Raw genomic sequence first — 15,609 nt, forward strand, 5'->3', positions numbered from 1 at the left:
TGAAAAGATAAGACTAGACCACTATTTTTTAAATGTAAGGCTATTTGTCTTAACAGACACAATTCCAGACTGCTTACAATACAATCAGATGACTTTTTTATAATTTTGGATTATAAAAAATAAATTTTGAATTTCAGAATGTTTTAATTTACCTTAGCATCTTGGCAACTTTTGCCAAACTGAAATCAGTATCAAATTAGTTAAATAAGTCATGCCTTAAAATTATTAGACCATTTTTATACACAATGGAGACTTAGAGTGATGATTTTTTGTGTATTTCTTTGCAAAAACTCTTAACAATATTCCCCTTAAGTTTATTAGATGTGATATCTAATTTACCCCTTGGCCACTATATTATACTTTGGTGGTTTTTTGTTTTTTTTTTGATCATAATGAATTTCACAACAAGAAAATTAAAAAAAAACACTCATGCAAGAATTTTGTAGTAAAACATTAATTTTGGATCACAGGTTTATTGTATGGATTTTGCAACACAGCTCATATTACAAACATTATCTGGGAAACATTTACAAGAATAAATAAGATGGACTTGCAGTTGTAAAAAAAAGGTTACACTTCACTGTAATGTACAGTCAAAAAATATATCTGATATTCATTGACTTGACATTATTTACCTTCCTTCCTTGTAAACGAGAAAGAAACTCTGAAAGCACAGTGCTAAATTTTCATATAGTGTGTGTATTTGTGTGTGTGTGTTTGTATGTATTTTAAATACGTCCTTTATCAAACAGCCAACATGTACAAGAGAGCTTAATTTAGTAACATTAAGCATTCAGGGAATACCCTAACCCTATGAATGAAAATAAACTCAACTCTCAGGTTAAACAATTCCTGACTGCTATCATAGAGTTGGATCAAAGGAACTAACACAAATTTACTGCTACCTCATCCCCAAGTTTACAGGAATACAATTATTAGCCAATAATAAAATAATGGCTAAAATAATTAGCCAATAAAGGAGAATATTTGTAGCTCAGAGTTGAAATGAAGGGGTTTGGGTTGGTTATTACTTACTAACTTACTAGCACGATGTTATCTAGGCTGGATAATGAAACATTTTCAAGAAAACAATCAAACTTAGACAGCCCGAAAGACCCATCAAAAAGTTATAGGTCTGCAAGCCCTATACCTTTATGGGATTACATTATATTTGTGTCCCCACATAGGTGCTTTGCCCATCATGTGCTCGTACATCCTTCCCTCCGCATACAGCCATCACCCTACCTAAAATGATTTATTCCGTGGCTAGCCATGTCATTATAGTACGTGAACTCTAAGACATACAATAAACTAATATAACAAAAGCTCCCAGCTCAAACTGCTGACTACTATAACATGATTTCAGTAGAGAAGAAGAGAAAAAAGGAAAACAAATGTCCTGGAAAAATATTCTTTTGAGAAATGTAACAAAAATGATTTTTGGAAAAAGTCATCAAAGTTATTTTTTTCTCCCTCTTTAGTATCGCTAAGTGATCTTGCATATACACATTTATGCAACTGACAGAATAAAGTTGTAGAAAAGAAAAATATTTTTTTCAGGACATGGCAAAATGTACAGGGTGATTATGTAATGACAAGGCTGAGAATCATCTTGTGGGGAGATTTCCCAGTTAAAAAAATTCTAAGTCAAAATCCAGTTGGATCTGAATATATTAAAGGATGATTCGTTAAAACAAGCAAACAAAAAAAAAAAGGATTTCTGCAAAGGTTGACATTTCAGCAATTCAGCCATATGAGTTTTGCTTCACAGCAACTTATTTGGCAAAATCTTGCTAGATATCAATGAAATTCTAGCTTTTTTTCCTTAGAGATGACATTGTTTCATGTAGATCTACATGTCACCAAATTGAGCAAAAGAAACTGCATGCAGCGAATTCCAATAATTTCATTCATTTCCTCAAATCACACTGCCCATCAATAGTATTTCATTTCTTCTGGTACCAGTGTGAATGCTTAATTATAATGCTATTGAGATAAAACTAGAATAAATAGCAGAGTAACAGCTAAAATGTATCATATACTTGGATAGGCAAGCAAATTTTAAAAGGAATGAGATAAGGACAAGTTTTCAAACATCTTTGCTGTCTGAAAACCTACAAATACTGACCTTTTTTTGTCAGATATTTCTTTATTATAGAGCAATAGTTGTTCTGGTGGCCGAGACACAAAAAGAAATTTATTAGACTGACACCTTTTTTTGAACAAGTTGAAGAAAAATGATCTCTTTTGAAAAGGGCAGTCTGGTTGCTTGCAGTGCAAAGAAATCTGAGAGAGATTTATTGTTATTATACTAACATCGAGTCTAGCTGCCATATTATTCTCTTAAACAAATTACCTTGGTTTTGTTGTTTTTGTTTTAATATTTTCTAGACATTAGTTATTGCCCTCCCTCAAAAAAGTTGCCAGTTATTCAATAAAGAGATGTACCTACTAACTTTGTTCAAAATCTGGGTCTATATTTCTTGTGTGTATCTGTGTGTATGCATGTGTGAAATGCTCCGTGTCAATGTAAACTGTTATATTTTGTGTTATATTACTGACATACTGTAAAAGTGAATGAAAAAATAGATACTTAATATGTTCCAGTGTTGTCATTTTTAAATGATTAGAATTTGGGGGCTTCTTTGTTTCCGTTATGTTAAATTCCAATACTACAAGAAATATGATTTCAGAAAAGCTAATATGCTTCAGATCTGTTAAAAATCTATGAACAATGAAAGAAAGAATAGAGTACTAGTGTAGCTTAAAAGATGTCCCACTATACAATACATAATATTTAATTTCATCTGGTGAAGTTTAGTTGTGGAGAAGAGTCTGAAGAAATAAAAGACTTCTCCAGCTTAAGATATTGTGCAACAATGCAGAATTATCACTTTATTCAAAGGCATTGTTGAATGAGATTTAGAGCCTTGAACAGAGAAAGTAGGATAAACATGGTTTAATGGGAGCTGCAGAAATTGTACAAGTAAATTATAGAAGCTATTTTCCCTTGAACATTCCAGTCACATCTGACAGTAAATCTTCTTTATCTTGAATCTAAGAACAGAAAATTTATGTCTATTTTCTATGTACCTAGGAGCATGAAGATATTATCTACATCATGAGATCTTAATTATCATGATGATATGGAAACCAGGATACTTTCCTTTTCTCTATTTCTTAAAGCAAATTTTGTAGTGACATTACAATGAAATAGCCTTTCTGTAATCATACCATTGCTAGTTCCAAATGACCTCTCTCCCACAATTGAATTTTTTTAAAAAAAAAATTTGGCTTGCATCATCACCATCAACAAAGTGGAACTTAGTTGTTGCAAATCAATACTGCATTACTAGAAGCCATTCTAAGAAACCCATTTTTCATCTTGTCTACAGTTATATTAATGGTTACACCACTATATTCAATCCTTAACATACCCATAAGAATGGAACAACATGCCCCTGTCTTAAAAGGCTGATTGAGCTTATGTACATGTGCCATAATGCATAGGTTGTGCTTTCTGCACACTAAATTGAGCACAAAGTCTGAGAAAATCAGTTTTTTGGAGATGGCCTTTTGTGAAAGGCAACAAATTTAAAAATGTTGTTTTCTGCAAATAAAGGTTGGAGGTTGAATTAAGATTCCCAGCTACTGAGTTTGCAAAATACTAAACTACAATGCCCATTAATAATTATTCAACACCACTACTGATGTCCAAATTTCAAAAGATGCATCAACAAAGCACTTTGGCTTTTTAGTGCACAGTTAATGGTCAACATAATTTGTCGTTCACATCTAATTTCACATCATAGACAGCTTGTTGGTATTACATTAGCAAATTACAACACAATTCTGCCCTAATATCCACATCAAAACAAGTTCCTTTTTTCCAATTTAGCTTTTACAAAAAGGCTTTTGGAAGTATAGTTTTCCTATCAAGGATCTGCTTTCTGAAGATTTACTGTATATTACAGTGTAACTTTAATCATTTTTTCTTTTAGTTCAAATGTTATGTATATATTAACAGAAAAAGATGATAAGGACATATATGTAAAACTGAGTGATGGATGGTGATGTAAATGTAAATCTATTTTTTTCTTGTTGCCCTCACTAAAATAAATTAATTTTTAACAGAGATCTGCCATCTCCACATCTAATTACAAGTGGAGCTTATTTGTAAAGAAACATGCATGGAATTGCATTATACAGCTTTTCTCATAACCTTGTTATGTGAATATTGCTCCTGAACAACAAGCACTTCCCTTCTGAAAATTTTGCTCATGTTCTTTGTGTGAAAAGGACATTAGTATAGGATATAAACCCACAAAAATAGCTTAACTGACAAATAAATGAAACAGGTACATTCTGCCATTCTACTGCTTGTATATAATTTTTACAATTGTGGCGAATTCATCACTTCCTGTTCTCCATTCCTGCTGAGTGGAGCCTTTGGTGCTATTTTGTTGGATTTTGTATCAATCACTGATTACTGTTCTGTTTTAATAGGCTCTGAATTAAACTGTATTATAGCTTTTTCTTTTATGATGATACATTAATTGGGCTATGTTTTTGGAAGTTTGTTAGTTCTTTCAAATAGGCTTCAGCCACCTTGAGTTGGATAAGATGTGGACTAGAACAGTTATAAAATAACAATGCAAAAAACTTTCCTGGAGCAATATAACAAAATCTATGACAAAATGTAACTGTAATGATAATGTACTTTACTCTCACACATCATCCTTCTTTTCACTCTCATGTATAGAACTGGAAATAAAGGAGTTCAAAACCTGTATGTTTCCAACATGTTAAATCATTTCTCTCTCTCTGTCTCTTCCTTTCAATTTTCCGACTTTTTCTTTTACAGCCTATACATAATCTACATACATCTTTATCCATAAAGTTGTTTTGTGGCAGGTGCATTGATTAAGTATACCAGATTCCCACTTGTAACTCACCCCCCCCCCCGAATAAGCTAATAGAGATCCTTTTACCCTTTACATGCATGCCTTGCACACATAGAGGCCATGGGTAAGAAGATGAAGTTAAACAGGAAAAGGTAACTCATTCACAACAGAGTTCCATTTTCACCTTCTTCCATTACTTTCCTTGCACAGCCTTTCTTCTAGTATCTTTAAATTTATTTAAATATAATTGTCACCTCTGGAGATTTTTTCAAACACTTCCCTGACCCCTAATTACAACATTGTCATGGTACAGCATCTTTGCTGTTCAACAAGCTTTAACCTCTCATAAGAATAGTTTCACTATATTTGAGCAAGGTTTAACCTAGATTATGACACGTCGCCAAATTGACATTTGTCATATTGGCACTCTGCTACAAAGATGCATGGGTAGAAGGCACCTCTGCACAAGTCCAAGAGCATCTCTGCTGCCCTGAAACAGGGAAGCCTGATATTTGAATTGCACAATGCACAGTTTCTATTAACTGAAAATTAGAAGAGCAACAAAGTTTATTAAGGGACTGTATTCTAAAATATGTGAAGAATGGTTGCAGGAATTGGGGATGTCTAGTTTAATAGACCAGGGGTGACATGACAACAGTGGTCCAATATTTGAGGGGCTGAGGGGAGAGTCAACTTGTTCTCCAAAGCTCCTGAAGGCAGGATAAGAAACAATGGATGAAAAACAATCAAGGAAAGAACCAACCTAGAACTAAAGAGAAATTTCCTGACAATTGGGGAAGAATTAATCAGTAGAACAGCTTGCCTCCAGAAGTTGTAGGTGCACTAGAGATTTTTCAGAATTGATTGGACAATCATTTGACTGAAATGGTGTAGGATTTCCTGCTTGAGAAGGGGGTTGGACTAGAAGACCTCCAATGTCTTTTCCAACTCTATTATTCTATTATTCTGTTAAAGTAGCAATGAAGGTGTCAAAGTTCCAAGAAACACCCCAATGGTTATCAAGATTATCTGAATTGAAAATACTGCCACACACAAGTAACAGCCTTGCTTGAAGTTAAGTACCCTTTGTCACTGAAGCATTTCACTTCAGATACCACCACTTTTATAGCTACTTGTCGCTTATTTATTTTCACATTTAGAGCAGAAATTCTTTTATCGTGTTTTAATAATTCTATCCTGCTGGTGAACTTGCAAAAAATATGTCTAGGGAGCAAAAAAGATTATTAATTAAAGGTGCCAATTAAATTATAATGTTTTGTAGCTACTGCTGCTTTGCCCTTTTATTTTTCAAAGTGGAAATTAACAATGACTTTCAAATGTAAAAAATCAATGCATGTAATATCTGATTGCCAGTTATTAATGAAACTAGAAGAGAGAATCACATCAGCAGAAATATCTTAAAGGAAAGGCAACCTTCTTACTGACCCAAAGAAAATAAGTCAAATAAAATACAACACTTTTGTTAGATATTTGAATTTTTTTCTTAACATAACAAGATTTAGGGTCAAAATGGGAACTTTAAATGTTTACACATAGTAGCCACAAGAAACCCAAAACACATGGAAAATATTTCAAATCCCATTTCCAGATGTCAATTTTTGTTATATATGTGTTTATGTTTATATGTATAATATATGCACACAAACACTTATACATACACATATGCATATATTGGGAACAAGAATAGCTTTGAGGCAATGTTTTTCAATAGATAATGCGGAGCAGAATGAGGATTAAACACAATTTATGTGCATCCTTGTGTACCCTAGAATCCTATAAAATCATACAGAGACCCCAAAAAGTGATGAAGCTATCAGAGATGACAAAAGTGAGTGTTTTAATTAGAGAAAATAATATATTCCATTTTGTTTGCTTCTGGACTTTGTTCTTGAGACAGGAAAAAAAAAACCTTTTGACTTCGTTTTGCTAATTGACCTAGTTTGTTATTATAAAAATGGTTAGTACTTGCTAAGTTCATAAAGTAAAAAGTTGTAATTCTATTTTGTACTTTATTGTGCTAAACAAAGTTGAAAGCAGTGGTGGGTTGTAGGCGGTACGCCCAGGTACGGGCGTACCGGAGCCAGCCTGGGGCAACGGATACTGTTCCGGTACGGTGACCGGAGGGCCCACCCGCCTGCCTGAGCTCCTTACCAGTGTTTAAAGCTTCTGCACTTCCGCACAGGTGCATGGCATGTACAGTGCCTATGCGATGCTCCGTGGAGCAGTTGGAGCGTTGCAGAGGCGCTGAGATGCATGTGCATGCTGCGTGCATCCATGAGATCGCCGCCGGCCCCATTCCAACTGTACCAGTTGGAATGGGATTTGAAACCCACCACTGGTTGAAAGTCAATGCTTTTTTTCTTTCCCTCTTTGCTCTACACCTCTATTTCCTCCTTCATTACTTCACCTACAATTTTCCTATTATCGTTATTTTCATTTTTTTAAAAGTACATAGTGGTAGAAAAATATCCATGTAGGCATCCCAACAGAATGTTTTCTAATCTCTTTGCAATGCCACTAACTAACTATAACTGATCAAACACTCTTCTATCCCATAATTATTAGCTGTTTTTCAACAAAGATTTAGTGGGTCATTTCCAAGCTTTTTCTTTCATGGTTGAATCCTCCCCCTCCACTGTTTTTATGTCAAATTTTAACTTCTATTTGCTTTTGCCTTATTTTGCCTTGTTGCACCAAGAGGTAGCCCTCTGATTGTTCTGCCTTCTTTATCTGAGATGCTTAATCTGCCCCATTTGAAATGGATCTTTCTCTTATTTCCCTACTTCCAGGTACATATAATCAAATGCATTTCTCCACTTTCAAATGAAGAATGAGACTAAGAGGCTACCTACCCCAATCAATTATAGTCTGCCTATTAATGTAAAAAATAATAATATTGCTTTCAATTGGCCTCAAACTTTGGTGACTTTGGTGAAAGTGGTTTGTCAATGTGTGCTTGCAGGATACTTTTTTCTAGATTATAGCCCTAAATTCTAGATTATAGCCCTAAAACTACTTTATAGACTCACATAGATACTAGCCAGATTTGACCTTGTCTAATCTTTCAGAATCACACAAGATCAGCTATGTGCACCCATATGACATTAAAAAATGTGTGAGTAGCCTTGTAACAGCATCAGTTTAATGAATAAGTGTAATACAGATGTCAGTGAGAAATATATTTCTATTTCTGCAGATAAGTGCTCTAAAAATATGTATTTCTAAGGAATGAAATATATGGTGGTGATCGAAGTGTTAAATTCCCTTTTTGGGGGTAGAGTTTAGCTGTTTGTTCTTTTGCATTAGTCTAAAGGCACAAGAATCAATATATATTATGTATACAATATAATATGTAGTTGGTTCCCCAAATTGGGGATGGCATGAACATATATTTAAGAAACTTTCTGAGAGATGTAACAGTTAAAAATAGTATTATGAGCTAATTTTACTTGTCACATGTCAAGTTTAAACCTTCACTTTCTTTGCAGACTTCTTATCTGAGAGAAGTGTATGGTTGCATTAATTCTATGCTTGAGGCTCTTTTTTCTTTTAAGCAAAATCGTTAAATTAAGGATAGCTAAATGTTTTAAAATACCAAAGTATAACTGCTACATCATTTCAACAAGTGACAGTTTCATAATAAAACAAAATCTGGTGACTTTATATTATTCAACTTCTACATAGTTCTACCATTTCAACGTACAGTTGTTGACTTGAGGCAAAGAATACCAGTGGTTTTGTCTTCATTTCCAAAAAAATATTTCTTAAGATTTAATAGAAAACTTTGATTCCCTTTCCCAAAACTTTGATCCCCTTTCTCAAAATCTTCCCAGTTAGAGACAAAAACTTGTGATTTTGAAAATGAGGGCATAAAATTGTTGGCTAGTGTCTTTTACAAAATTATTTTTTTTTAATTGATTGTTGCTGCAGTAGTTATTATGAGGCAAGAGAGTGAGTTTATCATGTACCATAAATAACAGTACCTTTTACAGAAAAGACACACACATGGCTAACACATGGATTAATGAAAATTATTCATATCTCTTCTTTCATCTGACAATGAAATTTGAAGGCCTGTCATTATGTCCCTTGTTTGGGTAATATGATTGGCGAGCCTAACTTGTAAACTCATATATGTTAACATCTTACATATAAATGCCCTTTATCAGAAAGTGTGTTGCAATCACCCATTCCTATGTGATCAGGATATTTTAGAACACTGCTTTCTACCACATCAGTTAATGTGGTATGTAACAAGTCCATCAACTGTACTATTCCATATGGCAGATTTTGACTGTATAGGTCAGAGGTTTCAAACTGGCCAGATGTGTCACATGCAGGTCACGCCCACCCCAACTCTGTAAAGGGAAAAACCTTGCAAAACATCACATGACAATGTGACACCGCGAGTTTGACACTTGTGGTGTAGGTGGTAGAATAATCCCCAAGGTACATATTTTAAGCCCATCATTCAATTTCCCCCTTTTGTAAATATACACAGCACACAACCAAATACTTATGATAAAACAAAATTAACTTCATTACCAAGCAAAGGAATGATAATTTGAAACATGAAGATAATTTCAGGGTGACCTCAATGTACTTTGCTGGGAGATGCAATTTTACAGAGTTGCTTCACCAGCACTGCAGCTGATAGGAACCATTAAGATTTAACCAATCCATGCAGAACATTCAAAATCTAGTAGCATTGTGTATTAATCAAGGCAGAAAATTAACTGGCAGCTTCTTCATTCCATAGCCTGCTTTTAAGACAATAAGAGCTGACAGAAAAATCACACATTTATGGTGGTGGCTTTTTCATCTGAAAAACTTAACACAAAGGCTGGCTCTGCTGAAAGCCAAACATGTGTTTAATGAAGCTTCCCTTTAAAGCAAACTGTCTTATATAGGAAATAAAAAAGTGAGGATTTGTTGAAACACAGAAAGTGGAGCTGATATTTTGTACACACACACACACACACACAAACACACACACACACATTCCTGTTTGCATCAAGGGAGGAAAAAAAGACACATCCAAAATGATAGGGAGAAGCAGTCAGAAGGGATTAGAAAGCAGAATATTCCACCCTGCCTCTTGCTTTGCCATAGTGAGTTGCTTAAAAGGCAAGAATGTTCTAAAAACAGATGGCAGCAGATTCCTCCTCCGGCAGTCAGCTCTGACCTGGTTTCTCATTCAAGGATGAAGAGCTATATATGCTTTAGCCCATTACTCCTTTGAAGTAAAGTGGTGAACCAATGTCCTTCAAACACCAAAGCTTTAGGCATCCTTTAGCTCCCTGCCCTGATGAGCTAAAATGAACTTAAGTATTCCAATGCAACCTCATATACAAATTTATATTGTTCCTGAAAGAGATAGAAAGAGAACATAGTGATAAATCAAGATAATATTCAGGTGACTCATTCTTTCAATTGACTCTACTTTAGTATCACATTTGGACTCCCCAAATCTCCCAAAATCCCATACACAGATGCAGGGTTTCAAATTTCCATTCAGTGCTCCATGTGACCCTTAGAATATTATTGTTCCATCATCAAATTGATAAGATAGAAGAATATGGGCAATATTACAAGTAGCAATTTAGATTACAGCACAATCAGCTTGAAATGTATTTGACATTCACATCAAATAAATGCATTGTTTTAAAAAATCAAATGCAAACAAGATTTTTTTTTTGAAAAAAAAAAGACAAATACATATGGCCCTCCCATAGAAACTGCTCTTCTAAAGGAAAAAAAGTTAGAAAACTAAATATAATTCCCAAGGAAGAAGTTTAAATAAATTGAGACTGGTCTAGAAGATTAATGTATTTAATGAATCACTTTCTGTAAAAGTAGAACACTTCAAAAGTGCTTCTCCTCCAGCTCCTAGTGCATGTCTCGACAACTTAATATCTACAGAGATAGTTCTTCAAAAATGCCCTAAGTCAGGGATTCCCAAACTTCCTCAGTTCATAGCACTGTGAAGTATTTTACTGTGTCAGTATTTTTTTCAGGGAATGTCATTGTTCCACTGTTCCACAGTGCCAGTGAACAATTGGGAACCACACAGTTCAAGCTGTAAGCTATTTAGTTTTAAAGATTAACCCAATTTAGTACCTTAAATTGTGCTTACAAAATAATCAAACTCTAGTGCAGATTTTTAGTATTATCAACATATGATCTGGTATCTTACATTGATATCCCAATTTGACTGAGCTGAGGCTTGAGATCATTTACAGGATCCCCTCATATGAGCGATAATTAAGTTGCAATATCTGTATATATGTCCATGTAAGAAACTTTCTACATTATTTTCTAATTATCTTATTCCCACTATATTAATGGATATAGCCTAACTACAATTAAGTAATTCAAGAGTTGGGAAGGGGGAATCCACAGGCAATAAATGTTTTATTTCAAGAGCCAGGATAAAGGGTGCCCAAAATATATGTCCATTTTATTCATTGCTATCATAACATTTCTATTAATACATCCTCTAAACTGCAGAAGAAAGGCAATTGTTCAATTTTATTTAAAGTAGTGAAGGCTTGACCCTGTTGATTTAAAAATTATAGGCCCATTCCAAATTTTAGGCCAGACTTCACCAATATATTGAAACTATCATTCTGACATCTCTCAGATCTCTCATTATGTCATCTCATATAAAGCAATTGGCAAAATACTCTGACTAAGTATAGTTGTCTGACTAAGGATGGATGAAGCTGAGATTAAACTGAAGATGCTGGCTTGACAGTTGGATTCAACTTTGTTTGGAAGTTGCTGTATTCCCCAAGAAAGAACACAAACATTTCCCCTGACCTTATGTTGTCCTTGGATTCTTAGATGATGATAATATCTACCCACTGTGCCACCTTTCCATAAGTAATCCAAGTCTTAATTACATCACATTTCAGGCAAAATATCTGAAAGCTTCCATTGTTCCAAAATACAAGTGGTTATATTAGATTATATGAGAGTAATATGAAAAGTTCTACATTTGCTACTAATATTTTTTTCAGAGTTAGATCTAAGAAAATATTTAAACTTTAAACTAACTTACTTTTGGTTTCTCTATGTAAAGTCCCGTAACTTTTTATAAATCTAGCTAGAAAAATGTTACTTTGGCATATGGAAAAAGACTTTTGCTTATATCACTCTCAAATAAGAGGATATATTTCCCTATAATATATTATTTTAATATTTGATATAATTTACATTACTTTATTCTTTCACTATGGTTAAAATTGGCTGAGGGTCTTTTTCATGTTTCTTTTTCAACCTTAAACAGACAAGTAAGCATGTATTAGGGTTATTAAGTAAATAAACACAGCACATAAATTACCACTGGACATAATCTTAGAATGTAGAATATATTATTTAAAATCTCAACAAGCAAACACATAAACACCATCCTCAAACATCTATGTGTCTATGGGACAGTGTGTCTGCTGCATGCATACTTGATTCAACTCATCTCACATCATTTTCTCTATATAGGAGAGATAATATCAAAGGTCACATGTATAACATTTAAGGTTTATATTTTGCAAACAGAGTTTAAAAATAATCCCAAACAGAGTTTCAAAGACTTTGAGTAAGTAGACTGGAAATCTTTCAAAGCAATTCTTAAAACAGCCCCACCTTTCATTCGGGCTCACCTGGAAGCTTGAAAAGCTTTATAGAATAACAGAGAAGTGTTCTGCTTGTACAAGGTTTTTAAAAAGGGCATCTTCTGAATTATCGTCAACGTGTGCAAAATCCCACCTTGTTTGGGGATTTCTGAAGATTAAATTAAATGGATTTTATTATAATAGGTTTTATTAGCTCTGCATAGATGCTGTTTGCCCGCCTTTCAAAACCGAAGCAATTGAAATGTACTTTAAAATAAGTGTTCCCCAGGAGTTTTCTAAGTATGTAATGCAGCTTCTGCTATTATCTGAATAATACTTCAAATCCAAAATGGATGCTTCTAAACAGAAAGAGACTGTGAATATCTTATTTCAAGGAAAAAGAAGCAATCAACCTATTATGCTTACCAATGTCTCCACCATGTTAGATTTGTTGTTCCGTAAGGTTTTCACTATGTGAAATACATCAATGATATTTTGCTGCTGGATCATTTCACACACACTACATATGGCACAGAAGGTGCCACTGCGGCCACCGCCATTCCTAGCAGAAAGGATAAGAGCAGTTTTAGTAAATTACATTTGTTCATAGCAGAAAGGTACTTCAAGGAGATCTAAGAGATCTACCCAAATGCAAGACAACGAATTACATGTAACATTCATATATACAATTCACTTGCATGCATGTTTTTCATAAAAATAGCTCAATGACATTAAATTCAGAACAGAAAAATAGTAGCAGATATAGTAGCATTCTATTTTTTCTTGTTGGGACACACAAAATAAGTTCTATCATATCATACCGCATACCAAGTATTAATGTGTGATATCTCTGGACCATATAATTAATACCAACAGGTTATCATCAATATTTGACATCCTTGGATAACTGGAACTTTCACTTTCTTTTGCTGGCTAAACATTCCAATCAGTATTCATACTCTACATTCTGATTTAGCCAGCATTCAACATTTCTCAGTGATCTAGAGTAACAAGGTAAACACTAGACTCGTCCATCTGACATCACAGCATAAATATTCTAGGACTTATGAATGGAGAAGGTGAACAGCTTAGAATGATCACTGAACCAGAGTCATTGAGAGCCAGGCTTAACGATAACAAACCAAACAAACAACATATTGATTTTAGCTCTATAATACTATAATGCTGTATTAAGCAGACATTTGGAGCTTCAGGTTTTCTTTAATTATGTTTATCAAACATAATAGGGTAATCCCCATTAGGGTAATCCTGTGATGGCGAACCTATGGCATGCGTGCCACAGGGAGCATGAAGAGCTCTCTCTGATGACCCATGAGCCATCGCCTAAGCTCAGCTGAACCCACATAAGCCCATGGTGGCCCGTTTTTGCTATCAGGAGGCTGCAGGGAGGCCTACTAGGCCCAAAATAAGACACTTGGGGTCAGGTGCACATGCGCAGGGGGAAAGTGTGGGAGTCACTTGCACATGCACCGGGGGAAGGCTGATGAACACATGGAGGGGGGGGTCCCATGCGCATTGCATTATGGGTGCAACACTTTCGGCATGCAATGACAAAAAAGGTTAGCCATCACTGGGGTAATCCATCAAAATAACCAAGTTTGCAATCTTCTTTTCAGACAGGCAATCCAGACTTAATACAGGAAACAAGGATGCAGAAATGCTTACAGGCAATGAACCACAGTCCGTCCATCTCGCCCATCATATTGCTCCTGCCACTTTTCCAACCGCCTGACCACTTTCAGGAGAGAGCGCTTAGAAGGAGGAGTGTCTCTATATGCTGGCCAGCCAATATACTGCAAGTGTTGAACAATACGGTACCCATCTTGCGGCTAAAGAAAAAGATTGTAGATTGGTTGGATCTTGAAAAGGAAAGCATTGGTGCTTCTATATACACCCAGAAGAACATGTGTTGGATTCTAAGAACTTTGAAAGAAGATTTCTTATTCATTTTGGTAGCAGGAATTGGGAAATATTTTCAGATATTTTAGTGGGCATACATGTTAGAACATTCTTCAGTTATAACAGAAAAAGTAAGAAAACACTTTTCCTGCTTCAGAGTGGAAACCAATGATGCCATGTTAAGAAAGACTTTTATAAGTTCTCTCTCTCTTGAATGTGATGAGCACATTTGGGGACAATGTCAGCTCTGGAATAAAAAAGTTCTTTTCATTAAAAAATGGAGAAAACCCAATTTTTAATTAACAGACAATAATGATATTCAGCTAATTACTTCAAAAGATTGAATATCAAGGGTATATTTAGCATTGATACTGCAATTATTTTCTAAAACCATTATAAAGAAAATTGTAGCTGATAAATAGTCTGACTCATCTGTGTACCTTTGCAGGCACCATTATACTTACAAGTGATAGGTTAAATGGGACATTTAATGCCATATCTGTTATTGGAGCAATTGTTTTCATCGTCAATGCTTTGTAGTAGAATATAGATAGGATGATGAAAGAGGGACTGCCAAATGGGATATGTTGAAGCCATGTTAGCTTTTCTCTGTTATTTGTATAGGTACACTTACAACAGTTCATTTAGTGGCAGTTCAAAGTTACAACAGCATTGAAAAAAAGGGATTTATTATTTTTTTCACAGTTATAACCTTTGCAGCATCCCCATGATGATGTAATTCGGATGCTTGGCAACTGGATCATGTTTATGGCCATTGCAGTGTCCCAGGGTCATGTGATCACTTTTGTGACCTTCTGACAAGCAAAGTCAATAGGGAAGCCAGCTTCACTTAACAACCAGGTTAGTAACCACTGCAGTGATTCACTTAATAACTGTGGCAATAAATGTAAAATGGGGCAAAACTCACTCAACAAATGTCTTACTTAACAATAAAAATTTATGACTCAATTGTGGTCGTACATCGAGGAATATCTGCTTTAGCTGACTGTCCATGTTAGAGGAAGCTATGTACAATTACCAATGTATACTAAAATTTACAATGATATATATTCTTGAATGTATAATCCTAGATTGGGTATTTCCTTGACCTTTCTCATGCAAAACCTGGATTCATATCTGCCATCCTGCTA

The 15,609-nt window shown here is 34.7% G+C and overlaps 1 protein-coding gene across 4 annotated transcripts in view; it reads right to left on the reverse strand.

The window, feature by feature from the left end:
• Window positions 1-453: 453 nt before the first annotated feature.
• Window positions 454-15,609, reverse strand: part of PTPRT (protein tyrosine phosphatase receptor type T) — a 631,119-nt gene continuing 615,963 nt past the window's right edge. For all 4 annotated transcript variants that reach the window (XM_087720360.1, XM_087720361.1, XM_014067162.2 and 1 more), the window contains 3 exons: window positions 14,225-14,388; window positions 12,965-13,100; window positions 454-10,292 (listed from right to left, as the gene is read on the reverse strand). In XM_087720360.1, the coding sequence (XP_087576486.1) occupies window positions 10,239-10,292; window positions 12,965-13,100; window positions 14,225-14,388 (354 nt within the window). In that variant the 3' untranslated portion in view covers window positions 454-10,238. The remainder of the gene's footprint in view (window positions 10,293-12,964; window positions 13,101-14,224; window positions 14,389-15,609) is intronic.

Source organism: Thamnophis sirtalis, unplaced genomic scaffold (assembly GCF_051295495.1).
Source record: "Thamnophis sirtalis isolate CommonGarterSnake01/CBP01778 unplaced genomic scaffold, rThaSir2_p1.2 scaffold_7, whole genome shotgun sequence".
In the NCBI taxonomy this organism is placed as follows: Eukaryota; Metazoa; Chordata; class Lepidosauria; order Squamata; family Natricidae; genus Thamnophis; species Thamnophis sirtalis.